A 16,619-nucleotide genomic window follows, 5' to 3' on the forward strand; every position below is an offset into this window, starting at 1 on the left:
AAACACATACGTTTGACAGATGCTGGCGTAGTAGAGAAAAAAGACCGCGCTGTCAAAAGACGTCGATAAAAAATGATATCGTCTCACACAATGCATTGATAACACATCATGCTATTCACGGGAAAAATGATAACACGTGAAGTGCCACCATACGGACGCCGTTGTAAGAAGAAATACTGGCATCACCTAAGATAATGTATTAACTTGGCAGCACTGGCCATGAAGCGCTATTTGATGGCGTTCTGCCGATACGGCTACTGGTTCACTCACTTTCCTTTAAACAATTTCTATCCTCTTTCTAAACAATACGAACATATCGGAGTTTATGCATACGGCTTCATTCGTAAACAAAGCAAGTTAACGGTCAGAGTTATTTATTACCCATTTTCTCCTTGCTCCACTCTTTGTTCTTGCCAAGTGGAACGTTTTTAAATTAGGTCGGTTTATTCAGTAAAAGGTGAAAGGCGCGTAGAAGAGGCTTGCTGTCACAAATTAAATAATTAATTTAAAAATAATTGGAAAATTGTAAGAAATCTTCGGCTAAAATGACTATTGAGGATGATATGGAGGCATTTCGTGTCTGGGCTACGAAACTTGGCTGCCCACCCGAAGCAATGCCCAGCGAAGATGCCTTAAAATCGTAAGTATTGGATTGATCACGAGTGAGATCATTGTGTTGTGCAAAGTAATGTCTGCTAAAATTGATCCAGATTAAGCAAGAAATATTTTGTTGTGTCATATTCGGACAAAGATGTTTAGGTTCATAACAATTAATTTAAACGTTTCAATTTAATATGTAATTGAACATGGAAGCTTCAATCCTGTCCTGTTGTGTACTCCGTAGTTGGAGTAGCCCCACCCAATGATATCCCATTCGTTTCTGTTATAACACAAGGTGACAATGGAGGATGATATGGATTTGTTTCATGTTTGGGTTATCGAATTTGGTTGACCGTCCTTAGAAAGTTCCAGCGGAGATGAATGTTGCACCTCCGTGTATTTCTCCTAGTGCTAATCTGTTCTCCGTTCGATTTAATGGCAAAAATTGTTCTTCCTTCGTAATTCTCTTGTGTAGCCTTTGTTGGCATTCTCCCATCTAAATACCAATACCAGGTTACCTACACATAATTTTTATTTAAAAGAAGATTATATTGTGTAGCAACGAACTACCGTCAGCAATAATCGGAACCGCTTAAATATTTCGGAAGGCATTTACCATTTGGAAACAATGGAATGAAAACCAATGGAACTTTGGAATTATCGACCTCCGCAAAGGCAAGATGTTAAAAATGATCTGCGATCGGGCCTCAAGCTCAGAATTTTCCTTTTTTTATAAAGTACTATTTTTTTTTTGTTTTTTTCTTTGCAGAGTTTTCAAATCTCGCCAACGTGATGTTTTCTGCAATCTGATGCGACGTGTACGACCTCGCCAAGATGTCAAGGACATTAAGGAAAATATATTGATACATAAAGTCGAGAAAATTAGGGGCCAGGTTTTGTCGGTAAGTCAGAAAAACATATTGAAAAAATCTAAATACAAATATGAAATTTTTATCTCTTCTATAGGTCTGTGAAAGATCCTTTTTACCCCATGAATTGCAAATGCATCTCAAGATACAGGATAAACGTAAAAAACTCAAAGATTTGGAGCAACGTCTGGATGAAAGGAAAAAAGAATTTGAAGCGCAGGCAGCTTCAATTAAAACAAAAAGTAATGCTTCAAATTTTCAAATCAATTATGAATAAATTTAGTAACTTTATTTATTATTTAGATATACAAATTGCAAATATGGAAAATAAATGCGATCTACTGGAAGCCAGAGTGCATCTTTTGGATTTCAAATCCAAGGCACTGGATAAAAACATCAAACGCGAGGAAGATAATCGAGAGAAAATAAAAGCCACCATGCCGGTGGTATTGACCCATGAAAATAAAAGTGAACAAAAGGCAAATGAAGCTGTGCTCAAAGCCCTAAAGGAACTAGAAGATTTCTACACGTTCTGTGAACAAAATAATAATTGTGAGTAATATGGAATAGCTAAAAGTAATTTTAATATTAATATATTTTTCACAGATCAAATCCTACAGGATGCCAAAACCCAATTGTGGGCTAAAATGCGTCAAATCTTTGCCAATATACCCAATTTCTTGATATTCAATACCATTAATCGCTTGAAGGAGGAACAATTACATAACATTATGTCATTGAATAAAACGATAAATAATGATTCACATTTAACGGGCAATAGTCGTGATCCTTTAACAAATTTCGAAATTAATTTTATGAAGGCAAAATCAAGTTTTTTAGGCATCGTTGGCAGATATCTAACAGCATGCCAGGAACGGAAAAATTTAGAAATGGAATTCCCCAAAACCTATGAAGATTTTGAAGATAAACTATTGGAGAAAGTGAAAATATTCAGTACCGATTTAGATAGTGAACATAGTGAAGAAATTATGCGTAACTATGTGGTTGAATATAATTTCCTGAATTTCACCAAAGGTGAAAATGAATATCTAACACAGCAAATTGATTTGCTAAAAGCGGAATTGGAAACTGCCCAGAAATATTTGGAAAATCATGAGGTAAGTCAATAAAAATAAATTTAAAAAAAACTTAATTTTATTTCTTCTATCTTTTCAGGTCCTTTTGGGATCCATCAAACAAGTCTATGGTGAAATCAGTGCCTCCGTGAATAAACTGCAATACGATATGATGCAATTGTCACAAATCAAAGATAAAATAATCTATTCGAAAAATATTATGAAACATCAACTGGACGATTTGGAAGCAATGATGGCCAACAACAACACCATGATAAAATCAAATTTCAAACCGACAAAATTAAAAATTACCCACAACAACAATATGTCCTTGGTGGGAGCTGACAGTTTTGAGATGAGCAATGACAATGTTTTCTGCAGTACAAAATTGGATTTTGATTCGACCATCAGTTCTTTGAACAACACCACATTACGGCGTAGTTTTGGTGGTGGCGGTAGTGGTGATATAACTTTGATGTCGCCTCAGGCACAAAATACTGTTTTGCCATCTCACTCCTTGGAACTGGCGACATTTTGTGAAACACCATTGGAGCATATTTCTTGTCTGCGCAAGGAAAGGTGAGCATTTCAAGATTATTTGTATTCACAACAACATGGCATTATTTTTCATTTGTGTTTGTTTTTATCCCGTTTGCAGTTTATTTTATTTGGCACCCAATCCATTGATAACCGAAACAAGTGAACTGTCATCAACGGTTCAATTGGCTCCGGGCGTTTTACTTACACCATTTGGTGCTTTACAGGAAGTACGAAATCGTATTTTGTGGGCGGACTTGATTGCACAACATTCAAATGATTTGAAATTGAATTTGGACACATTTTTTGGTATGTTGCGGAACACGCACACACACACTTGTCAACATTCCCTTTATTATAACTCCTACTTATAAATGCATTCATTCATAAAACCAATCATTTCTTTTCGACATCTACTTTCCAGTTGACCCGCAACAATACAAACAGAAGGCCAAACAACAGCATGACCGCATTATTGAAGTTCTAGATAAAATCGATGTCTGTTCGGTAAATACCCTTCACAGTTTACAGAAATTGGCTAAATTTTATGACTTCCTAATTGAGAATCCTTTGCGGCACTTCATACCCCCCACAAAAACCTTCAACAATCAAACGTATGCAGATTACGAAGGCGAACTAACCATGTATATTCGTATTGCCACCACTGGCAATTCGATCAAATGAAAAGAAAAAAATGGCACTTTTCGAAATGGTGATGATGATGATGGTGGATGATAATTCAATTCTCGATATCAAGCTAATTATTATAGAATGAAATTATGGACTCAAGTAATAACAACAATAATTTAAGTGACATAAGTGGCACTTTTTACAAAATTTTGGTTTCATTTGCTGCGTACAGGAGAGATAAAAAGACATTGTAGCTCAAAATATTTCTCTTTATTTTTTTTCGTTTTTTGCTTTTTTTGTATTTGTTGTGATATAAATGTATCTCTATGAACGTTTATAAATTTAAATAAATTAAATAAAAATAAATAAAATGTGAAATTATAATGAACGATTTGTGTTATTTGCAAGGAATTTAATAATAGATTTAAAAATCTGCGCCTCATATTAGGTATTGAGAAAATGTTTCATTAAAAATCAAGCTTTACAGGCACTTGAACAAAATAAAAAAATCCATACTCGATTGAAATTTAAATAAAAACATTGGACAAATAATTCCAAATCTTTTGGTAATTGGAAAAATAATTTTAAAAAAATCCCCACTTGATTAGTACTCGAAAAAACATAATCGGTGTTACGCGCCATAGGTTACCCAAAAACATGTTCCTTCAAGCTCTATTGTTAATACTCGAAAAAAAAAAACATAAAAATATACGCTCATTAACAGTTGAAAAAATATTCCTTAAATAATCTTTGGTCTGTTGAATCTTGGATAAATATCCTTAAAAAATCACCGCCATATCGGCACACCAAAAAATTCCTTTAAGAAAACCACCCGTGGTAATTTGTTTTTTTAGTAAATTTTGAAAAATGCCAACTTAAAATCATTTTCCTAGTTATTTTTAATACACACAAAATCTACATTATTTCCCCTATACAATAGCAGAAGTTACATTCAAATATCTCGATTCATTAACAGTTGAAAAAATAGTCTTTATATAATCTTTGCTCTGTTGAAACTTGGATAAATATCCTTAAAAAATCTCCACCGTATCGGCAGACAAAAATTTCTTTTACGAAAACCAGCAATAGTATTTTTTACAAATTTTAAAATATACCATGTTAACATATATTTTTCATTTAATTTATAGATACACACAAAAACTACATTATTTCCCCTATCCAATAGTGAAAGTTTCATTCAAATATCTCCATTCATTGCCGAGTTATGGCCATTTGAAATTGACCGTGTGTCAAAATATAGCTGCTACACGATTCTGTTGGCCTGGTACGGCAAATGTGAAAACTGATGAAATTGCAATTCCACAAAAACAGAAAAATGCAGGTTATGTTGCCAGATTGCTTGCTTTGTGTTTCCATGTTAGTTTGCGAAAAAAGTGAGCATACTTTTAGGCGTTACACAAATTAGACACAGGGTCAATTTCAAATGGCCATATCTCGGCAATTAATGGAGATATCTGAATGAAACTTTCATTATTGGATAGAGGGAGAGTTGTAGATTTTATGGGGAGAGATTTAGTCTTTAATCCATTTAAATAATAACACACATTTTTATGTTTTTTTTTTTAATTTTATTAATATATTTTTTTCTGTTTCGTATAAATTTGAGGCGAATACATATATAATATACTTTTGTTTGTTTTTTTTTTGCCTATATGTATTAAAATATTTAAAAAAAGAGTTCTTAGTAATATTTACACCCAGGATTTTTAATGGAAAATTATTATTTTTTATCTGTTTGTTTTTCTTCTGTATGGGTTGTTTCTAGCAAAAGGGTTTTACACAAACTTAAGACTTAGTATTTATAATATATTTTTTATTTTAATATATAAAAAACTACACATATACAAATAGTTGTAATTTATTTGTTTTTTTTTTCTTTGTTAAATGTTTACTTTAAAAAATTTAATATTTTTTTAAAGTGCTACCCTTAAGAAGAACAATATAAACTTATTAAAACTGTTTGATGTAGATTATTTATTTTATTTTTTTTATAAAAAGAAATTAAACATACTTAAAGGCTAGATATTTGTTTTGTTTTTTTATTTTTTGGAAATACAAATTAAAAAAGATAATGAATGAAATATAATTTATACTTTACATTTCTATATAAAAAACAAATAGTATGTAAATATGAAATTATTTTCGGTGTGTGTCATGCATATAAAGGAGGAAAATATTTTATAAATTTATTAAATAAATATAAAATATTTTCCAGTAAAAAATAATTTTGTTTGTGATGTTTCTTTTTTAGGTGATGGAAGATTATTTTTTTTTTTCAATTATAATAATAATATTGGTTTGTGAGAGATTCTTTGTAAAAATTTAAGAATCGTCGTAACTGTCCTCTTTTTTTATTATTATTTTTATTTTTAATTTGTTCTTGGTTTTTAACTTGTTTTTTTTTTTGTATACATAATAAAAAAACGGACGGGTTAAGGGTTAATCATCATCAATTGATTTCATTTTCATTTCTTTAAATACTATTACAATTTTTTATTTTGTTGCTTATTAACTTAATACAAAAAGAAAAATTGAAATGGATGGACGTAGAATAATTTAAAACCTTGCAAATACATTAATGGGAAAAGGTCTTCTATGTTGTTTATACTTTTTTTGGAATGTTTTCGTTAAAAATAATTTTCGTTCGCCATGGAGGGGTTCGACATTACCCTCTATTTTAATCCCTTTATATAGATACTTGATATATATAATTTGTTTTTATATAATTGGCGGCGTTACACACTCTTCAATCACTGGTGTTTCTCAAGGTCTCCCCCCAAAAAGCCATCCATTTATCTGGTAAACAAAAACGCCAACACAACACCCAATGTGGCCAATGAGGTGGCAGCAACACGTTCAGCATCCCCGTAATAGGCCTGACCACAAGCTGGTGGACACACGGGTATAACAGTTTCGAAAAGATTTACACGAGCCTCAGCTTGGCCCAATTTGTTGACAGCTTTGCAAACATAATCACCATATTGACGTTTTTCAATGGTGATGACACGCAATGTGGAATCGGTATATTCATCGGCAGTGGCGAAGTGAGAAATGCTATAATGTTGATTGTTGGACAATTGAATGTCATCCTTAAGCCAGACAATAGCTGGTGGTGGATAAGCTTCAATGTGACATTCCAAATCCATATCGTATTGTAGAGCTTGACCCAAACGGGGACGGGGTACTGTGATGACGGGAGCAAATTCAACTTCCAAATTAATGTTACGACGATCACCAACACTGACACCGTTATCGGCAACGCAATAATAGGTACCACGATCTTCCTTTTTGACAGATTTGATTTTCAAAACATTGCCGACATAGGTTGCACTATCTGTAATTATAAGAATAAGAGAAAAAAAATTATTAATAAATATGTAAAAAATGTCAAAATTAATTGAGGATATAAAAAATTGTTCATCATATGTATAATTTAGGAATAAGATATTGTGACAAAATGACCTTTAATTAAACATAACCTCATCAATTGACACTTAACAGCTGATTGAAGGATCAGCTGTTTTTAATAATATATTTGAGGAAATATAAACATTAGAAACAAAAATATCGAAAACATACATGCCAATTTTGTTCATTATTTAATGATTATTTTGACCATTGACAATTAACAGCTGATTGAAAAGAGTGACAAGTAAAAAAATAAATCTACATTTCGAGAAGTAACATCAAATTGTTCAATGATTTGTACCGCATCATATTTTTCTGGCACATTTACAATTAACAGCTGATAGAAGAATCAGCTGTTTTTAAAAATATATCAGAGCATTCAAAAATAATATTGAGAACTCGCGTAATATATTAATTCCAGACTTTTTCTAAACATAATCTTGATAATTAACAGCTGATTGAGAAGAGTGACCAGTAAAATTATCAAATAAATAAACATTTCGACAAGTAATATAAATTTGTTCAATGATGTGTACCACACTTTAATTTGCTGGCATAATCTTATAACTTTACAATTAATAGCTGATTGAGAAGAGCGCCACCTAGTATTTTCAATTAAAAATGCAAATGTGAAAAAAAATAATTTAAGCATCTGGTTGAAAAAAGAGCGACCAGAATAGACCTAAAAAACAGATTTTATAAAATGTGCTATTAATTTAATAGTACGTTTACATTTTACCAGATTTAGTTAACCCAGTAGGCATAAATTGTCAATACCATTGTATATATTTCAAACAAATCCTCATAAAGTAGGTTAACCCGATAAAAAGTTCTAATGTAAATGCCGTTTAAGGATCTATTAAAATTGACAAACATTGATTGAGAATAGAGTAACCAGAAATTCTTAAAAGTTATCAAACATTTTAAAAAATACTTTTAATTTGTTCTATAATTTGTAGCCTAGCATAGTTCAATGGTCAATCGTATATTCCAAACAAAGTATGGTCATTTAGCTTTATTATTAATACTAAATTCGAGTGTGGCAGTACTCGAATTTAGTATTAATAATAAAGCTAAATGACCATACTTTGTTTGGAAGATACGATTGACCATTGAACTATGCTAGGCTACAAATTATAGAACAAATTAAAAGTATTTTTTAAAATGTTTGATAACTTTTAAGAATTTCTGGTTACTCTATTCTCAATCAATGTTTGTCAATTTTAATAGATCCTTAAACGGCATTTACGGCATAAAAAGAGAAATTTTGACAATACCTATTACTTTCTTCAATAATATGTACCATACTATATTATTTCACGTGCAAATCATATGTTAAATTTAAAGTGTGGCCATGTAGCTTTAATATGAATATAATGGTATGATATGTTTATAATGATGCTTATTCTACATTTACATCGAACGTATATCATAGAAATCATTCATTTTTTGACATTTATAAAATTAAAATTACAATTTATCATAAAACATGTTTGATGTAAATGTAGCATTATTGTAGGACCAGAATATGTCAAGCAATATATTTTTTATTTAATTTGTATAATACGAGTATAAAAAAGCTTCTCAGAAATCAGCTGATTTGTATGATCAGGTGTTTTCTTAAAAAGCTCCTTTGCATTTATGTCAAGCTATTTAAATTTTATTTTTATGATGGAGTTTACATTCACAATTTAAAATACGAGTATAAAAAAGTTGGCAGAAATCAGCTGATTTGTATGATCAGGTGTTTTCTAACAATCTTCTTGACATCTGTCTACTTTTTCTCTAATCCCTTGGAGAGTCTGTAAAATCTACTTCCTTCTTTAGTCTTTTCCTCAGTTTCTTAAATTCTTCAGCAATTTTCAGTACTAAATTTAAAACATGTCAAAATTTCATTTCAAATTTTCATGTAACAGCGGGATGTCAGTGGTGTGTTTTATTAACACAAAATAAAAGTCATTCACATTTTATGGTTAAAATGTGTGTGGTTGATTTCAAGTACACAAACAACAACAGGACATCAAATTAAATTGTTCGAAAGCCAACAAATCAATATCAGACAAAATAAACGGGTGTTTTAGATTTAATTAAATGACGTTACGGTAATGAAAATCTATTCTATGGATGGATGGATTGTGGTTAACAACAACAAAAATGTTTACATGTGGTTTGTGTTTGTGTGGTATAGGGGTAAATTGTGCAACAATTTGACAATTGTAACATAAAATCAATTTATTATTTGATGATCTTTTTTTCTCTGTGTGGAAAATGTGAAGCACTTTTGGTTGGTTAACAAAACCACCCCATATCTCTCCTCCCCAGTAGCTATTGAGGGAATAGTTTCATTGCAATGTAACAAAAAAAAAAAAAATTAATTGTGAAAACAATAAACGTTAATGACCTTTTAGTTCGCATTGCATCTTCAGGGAAATCATTATCATTTGAAGTACCAGTCACATTTCCCTCTCTAGTTCTGTCATCATAAAAATGCAGCCACAAGAAAAATGTTGAAAGGTCTCACAGAGGATACCTTGGCCGATATAGCTGCATCAGCAAACGTATTTAAAATGATGCTGCAGCAATTTATCTAATGGTCTGGGGAGTTGCCTACACATTAATTTGCCAATTTGCTCTTCGTTACTATTGCTACCGTGGCTAGGATTAGCCATTATTAAGTCGACCACAAATTGTTGAAAATGAGGGTTAATATAAACGCACTTAGTAATGACAGACAAAAGTCAAAATGTTTTGGCACCTGTCAAAAATATTTAAACTAAATCGTTTCGATTTCAAATCGAGAAGCTAATGAAAGCTAAAAATGTATACAATACTAGAAACAGGATACAAAATCAAACTGTTTTGATTGCTATGTAAACAAATATCAGCTGATTGACACATGCTCCCTGTTAAATTGTATGTACAGTACTTTATTTTGATGATTTTTTTCATCCCCCCCTTCCTTCTTTAATTTTATAACATGGAAGTGAAGTTCTTCCTATTTTTTTATAAAAAAAAGAAAGTTTAAAGTCAAAAGCCGAGACGAGAAAAAAATTCTGACAATGATGGCATCTTTCATTCACAACTATGAAGCTCTGCCTATGGATATATGTATCCATGTGTGTTGTTGCTGTTGTTGGTTGTGATGCGTATGCATGAAAATGCATTTTACTCCTACGGGCAATTTTTTTGGTGTGTTCAAGAGTTTAAATATGCCTCGTTGCGTCGCTTGCACTTAACCATAACCTCTAAGTAGCGGCAGCAGTGAGTGGTAGTGGCAACTTAACTTTGGCAACCACCCAAGAAAGTACACTTGAAATGAGGTTATATTCATTACGGACGTATGAACCTACCATCATGGTTGGCTCTCGAAAGAAGAATAACACAAAATGAACAAACATTGTTTTAGCGGGGCAACTGTCGTCGTCGTTGTCGCCGCCGTCGTCATCATCATCATCATAGACATTGACTGCTTGTGGGCAATGATATTTTATGCATGCACATACATTCATTCATCATCATCATGTGTATGTATGTTGATGTGTACATGCGAAACAAAAAAAAAAACAACAACGAAAAAAAGTAGGAAAGAAACTAACCATTATAAAGATGATGAGAGTTCATGTACCCACGTTGATTAAGAAGAAGAAGAATACCCCTTTTCTTTACTCTTTTTGGAAAACAACAAAAAGGGAAGCCGGAAGTTGATAAAATAAAACAAAGGTAACCTAGGGTTGCCAGCATGTGATAATTATTGTCATATGTAACATGAATAACAATAACAACATTGCATGACTCCTCTCGGCTCAGCAGCAGCATTGAAATTTGATGAGTAACTGTGTGTGAGAGAGAGAAAGAAACCATGTCGTTATGTTGTCATTAAACAATTGAAGCCAGAGATGATGCCGTTTGCAAAATCAAAACAAAACAAAAAAGCGGTCTATGAGCGCATATGTGTGTGCGTGTGTGTAAAAAACAGTTTCACAGCATACTGTAATTAATATTAACACCATAAAGGATCCTGGTGGCTGTGTGTGCTGCTCGACGCCTATCATTAGGAAAAAACATCCTCTTTTGGAAATTCCCTCTTCAGAATTTGAAGTGCGGCTGCTGCTGCTACTGTATAATTTAACCCGTCAAACATCCCCCCTTCCCTTCCTATTGTTCGTTTACAATAATACCATGTTTGCTTATATTGATCCTATGCAATTAGTTTATTGTTTTTTGTTTGTTTCTGTGTTATAGGTAAAACGAGTTCAAACATGCATGCATGTTGTTGCACACTCACAACCCCTCCTGCCAGCTTGCCGTCACATATATAGAAAAGGAGTTCAATAACTTTTTGCATTGCTGCAAACTATTTTCTAATATTTATGGATTTGTGTGCCATGTGTTCATTTCCCCAAACAACAGCAACAACAAGAACACCAACAAAATGGCAAGGGATCAATTTGCGTTAATGATTTGTATACGTTTGCGGATATGTTATGCTGCAAATGCGGGTGTTTATAGAACATTAACACGTAACATGCGTTTTCATTTCACCGAGGAGGGTTTAATTGTAGTTATAGGTTAGCTTAGGTATTTATTTAATAAGTGGTTTTATTTTATTGTATTATAAGGCGGGCCAAAAGGAGGGTGGGTGGTGCTATTCATGGCAAAGCTGTTTTAATTTCTATTAAGGATATTGATAGCATATGTAGCATTTAGTTAAGGGTCTGGTGTATACTTAACTTACATTATATGCAATAAAGTGAAACATTTGCGGTTTGTTTGTTATATTTTTGCGGTGGATACTAAGAGACAAAATGGAACTGGTTTATGTTTAATGGTTATGTCATAAAATTAGATTAAGAAAATCCCTGGAAATTGTTAGATTTCTTAAAGCAAATATGCTGTCAGTTGTTTTTTGTTTATGTGTGAGATATAATACCATGTTTACATTGTTAAAGTGTATTTGGTATTGAAATGTTAATCCCTGTTAGCAAGATGGATATAAAGAAAAAAGTGGACCTAGTTTAGGTGTAATGACCATAACAATAAAATAAGGTTAAATAAATCCATTAGTAGTTTGCTTAAAGCAAATAATTGTCAGCTGTTTTTATTAACATGTGATTGTGAAAATTGTTATTTCCTGTTTACATTGTCAAATCTTTTTTTGGAAATCAATATGCTAATAAGCAGTTATATAAATTGTATAGCATAATAAAAATGATCTGTCTTCAAGGTATTTATTTAATAGTACGTTTACATTGTAAAACGGCATATACATTACAATTTTTTAGCGGGTTAACCTACTTTATGAGGATTTATTTGTATATATGTCAAATAAATCCTCATAATGTAGTTTAACCCGCCAAAAAGTTTTAATGTAAATGCTATTTAATAGTACGTTTACATTTAACCGGATTTCGTTAACCCAGTGGGTTTCAATTGTCAATTCCTTTGCATATATGTCAAATAAAGCCTTATAAAATAGGTTAACCCGATAAAAAGTTCTAATTTATATGCCGTTTAAATTAAAATTATAAAACTTCCTATAGATCCCTTATTTTAGTATTACTTAAGTTGGGTACACACTAACGAAAGAAATTCAATTTTTTTTAATTAGTATACTTTTTTTTAATTCATATTGTTTGCTAACCTTTTTACAAATACTCCACAAAATGCATTTCGTAAATGTCACACAAAACTAGCCCTTTAAATAACAAAATATGTAACAGTAATTAAAACCATTTTAGTTAGTTTCCTATTAAATATGCTGTTCTTTGGTGTAAATTTGACCAGCAACAAAAAAACCGTTATTCTTTTATTCGATTTTAATTGAAAACATGATGCCCTAAAATGCTGCACCAAAGATGCTGGTCTGGTTCCATTTTCCAAGACAACCCTTTTCCCCTATTTCAATTGGAATTTCTCTATGAAAATTCTTATAAGCATTAATGGAATGGATTAAAATTTAAGACTTTGACAATTAATGTCAAATTGTGACTTATCATATTATTCTCATATGACCCATACACACGATGAAAAACAAAAAATGGCCAATGAATAATTTGGGTAATAAAGTGACGAATATAAATGCAATATGAGTGATTGTTAAATTACATTAGATGTGTTTTTTTCGTTATGGTTGTAATTAATAATAAAATAATATTCAATTAAATATAAAAAAACTCAAAAAATAGTAAAAAAATCGATTAATAAAAAAATATTTTTTATATATGTTATTTTTTATCCCTTTTAGAAATTAAAATATAAAAAAACACCACTAATATTTTGTTCAACCATTAATTAGGAGTTCTATGAAGCTCTGGCATACAACAATAAATTATTTGTATTGAAATATGAACTCAATGAATTGGGGGGAAAATATATTTCTTAATGAATATTTGACCGCCGCCGAAATAATTGAATGAGGGGAAAGAGAAATTAATAAAATTCTTGAAATAACATAAAATTTGTTTTGTTGTTGCATGAATGAACATTGAAATTTGATTCTTAGGAATTTTGAGAGGGGAATTGTCGTCTTTAAACTTCTTAATATGTAAATATATCAAAAAATATAAAAAAAAATAAAATAATAATAGTCAGAAATGCCAAACACCAAAAAATATATTTTTGACAGCTTCCCTTAAAATGTAATAAATTATTTTTGCTTCAAATCATTACAAATAATTTTATATAATGAAATATATTAACAAATAAAAAAATTATTCAGACATTTAAAATAATTTTTCCCAAAATGCAATGCAAAACTATTAACATTAAATTCGCCCTCTTAGATCCCTAAACACAATTTATTCATACGTAAACAAATATCAGCTGACTGACAATTGTATCTACTTGTAACTAGAATTTAAATACAAACATTAAACGACATGTACATTAGAACTTTTTACAGGGGTTAACCTTCTTTATGAGGATTTATTTGACATATATTTTGAAACCCAATTACAAAAATTAAATGAAAACTATTAGAAATCGATTCAAAATTTTGAAGGCTTCATAATATTCTAAAATAAAATATGAAAAATAAATTACATTTCTACCTATCTAAACCACATTAAAATTTCAATTTGAAGTTTATATCAATGTGATTTATTTATTTTTTTTTTTGTGGAAAATAATCAAACAAACATTTAATTATTTTCCAATTAAATATTGTTACAATTTTAATAGCAACAACAACAACAAAAAATCAGATCAACAGACATAAAGAAGTTACATAAAAAATGCGGAATCCATAGAAATGTAACAATAAAGAACCGAAACGTCTGTTTATTGAGTAAATTTCTCATACACACCATAAAAGAAATAAATCAATAACAAAGACATTTCCTGTTTGCCTAAAGGGAAAGAAAATATACAAATAGAAAAAAATAAAAAAGAAAAAAACACCTGTTGTTGCTTTTTATGATCTCTATATCTTCTGTGTAAGAATAAGATTACTATCTGACATTTATAACTTAAAAAAAAAATAGATGTAACTATTATTTATTTGTTACGCTATGATGATCACTATCAATCAAAAAATATTCCCCCCACCTTTCCATTATGTACACCCTGAGCCTGATATGGTGGCAGCATTGTTTGTTTGATTATTGAAATCGTCATCATAAAACATATGATGTGGAAAAAGAAGAAGACGACGATACTTTAATTTCATATCCGTTTCAGAGACAAAGAAACAAGAAAAGACAATAACTTTGTATATCTGTCTATCTTTATATGCCGAAACACAATCACATATCATTACATGAAATCTCTCTCTTGAAATGATTTTAATGATGCCTTCATTTTTTTCGTTTTTCTATCTGTCATTGTAATGAAAACAATGATGCATTTGTCTGGGGGATTCGTTCCGGAGATGAGTTGTATTTTCTACAACAAAAAACGATGAAACTTTGTAGCCAATCATCTGAATTGTAGAGATTGAGGACACATCATGGATGATTGTCTTTTCAAACTTTCATGGAAAAACTAGACTTAATTTTTTGTTAAAATTATAGCTTTGTTGCATTTTGATAGATAAGAAATACATATCTGGTAAAAGTTGAATTAATAATTTCCACTAAATCATGTTTTATTAATATTTTTATTTTATTATTATTAAGTACAATGTAAACGTTTTGCAATATTAGGTCTTTTTTCTGCTAAATAACCTTTTGTAAATTAGCTTTAAACTAGATTTTAAAAGTGTCAACAGATGAGTAATGACAGGTTAAATAAAGTGGAGTACCCACAAATGTATGTCAAGTAGGGTACATACACATTATTCGACAAGCATACCAATTTGGATTAAACACATTAAAATAAAAAATAAAAGCTAAATAATATTAAATGACATTTACATTGGAGCTTTTGACCGGGTTAGCCTACTCTATGAGGATTTATTTGGCATATATTTCAAAAAATTGAAAATTTAATAAGTCTTTTTTTTCTGCTAAATAACCTTATGTAAATTAGCTTTAAGCTATGTTTTAAAAGTGTCAACAGATGAGTAATGACATGTTAAATAAAGTGGAGTACCCACAAATGTATGTCAAGTAGGGTACATACACATTATACGACAAGCATACCAAATTGGATTAAACAAATTAAAATAACAAATAATAGCAAAATAATATTAAACGACATTTACCTTAGAACTTTTTATCGGGTTAACCTACTTTCCGGGAATTTATTTGGCATATATTTAAAAGAATAACTAAATCCGGTATAATGTAAATGTACTATTATTTAAGCATGTTATTCTATAACAGGTGACGAGTGTAAAGCTACGTTTATATTAATGTCAATAAAATACGTAGCAAAATTTAATTCAACAATAAATGAAAAAATAAAATAATTTGGCATTCACTGTGAAATGCTTGTAATTTATGGTGACTTTTTAACATTCTAAAGCTACGTTTATATTAATGTCAATAAAATACTTAGTAAAATGTAATTCAACAGTAAATGAGAATATAAAATAATTTGGCATTCACTTTGAAATGTTGACATATAATTTATGGGGGACTTTTTAACATTCTATGGTTTTATTTAAACAACCTAATTTAATAGAAATCATTATTTACATTGTCAATACACTTGCTTATATGTCAAATAAATGACCAATCTTCGTAAAACTCATAATTTGGGTTCCAGTCTTTAGGGCGTTAAAAATGTCGGTCATATTTTATTAATAAAAAAATAAATTAATAACTATCCCCCCATTAATTTAAATTGACAAGTATTTTTGAAGCCCGCGCTCCCTCTCTCTCTCATCTGTCACATAAGATTACCATTTTCTCTCTCTCTCTCTTTCACAGAATTTATTTGATTAGTAATTGTACGATCTTGTGGATCACATTGATGACACGAATTGTATGTGTTGACATGTAGAGCTTTTATGTATAGGTCATGACTTTAAGGGAACCATCATGTTCATTTATGCTTGACTCATTTCTTATGCTCTGCGGGCACATGTAGTAGGTGT

General features: G+C 30.6%; 2 protein-coding genes across 2 annotated transcripts in view; one reads left to right on the top strand and one right to left on the bottom strand.

Annotated features, from left to right (window-relative positions):
- The first annotated feature begins 545 nt into the window (after positions 1-545).
- On the top strand, positions 546-3,766 carry LOC133329748 (augmin complex subunit dgt5). Its single transcript, XM_061538215.1, has 8 exons — positions 546-640; positions 1,370-1,502; positions 1,567-1,711; positions 1,773-2,021; positions 2,076-2,587; positions 2,646-3,124; positions 3,204-3,391; positions 3,507-3,766. Exons 1-8 carry the CDS (start codon positions 546-548, stop codon positions 3,764-3,766), a joined length of 2,061 nt encoding a protein of 686 aa, XP_061394199.1.
- Positions 3,767-6,492: 2,726 nt separating this feature from the next.
- Positions 6,493-16,619, bottom strand: part of LOC133329743 (lachesin) — a 37,874-nt gene continuing 27,747 nt past the window's right edge. Inside the window, exon 2 of the mRNA XM_061538209.1 lies at positions 6,493-7,067. Coding sequence (XP_061394193.1) covers positions 6,526-7,067 — 542 coding nt within the window. The 3' untranslated portion in view covers positions 6,493-6,525. The remainder of the gene's footprint in view (positions 7,068-16,619) is intronic.

Source organism: Musca vetustissima, unplaced genomic scaffold, assembly GCF_032173495.1.
Source record: "Musca vetustissima isolate MV318-11 ecotype Yass unplaced genomic scaffold, APGP_CSIRO_Mvet_v1 utg20142, whole genome shotgun sequence".
Taxonomy (NCBI): Eukaryota; Metazoa; Arthropoda; class Insecta; order Diptera; family Muscidae; genus Musca; species Musca vetustissima.

What these genes read in the sequence shown, in the direction of transcription:
- LOC133329748 (XM_061538215.1), top strand. Translation starts at nt 546, where the DNA reads ATGACTATTGAGGATGATATGGAGGCATTTCGTGTCTGGGCTACGAAA. An exon ending in CTGTGAACAAAATAATAATT is followed by an intron (nt 2,022 to 2,075) that starts GTGAGTAATATG and finishes TATTTTTCACAG; the next exon opens with ATCAAATCCTACAGGATGCC. An exon ending in TCTTGTCTGCGCAAGGAAAG is followed by an intron (nt 3,125 to 3,203) that starts GTGAGCATTTCA and finishes TCCCGTTTGCAG; the next exon opens with TTTATTTTATTTGGCACCCA.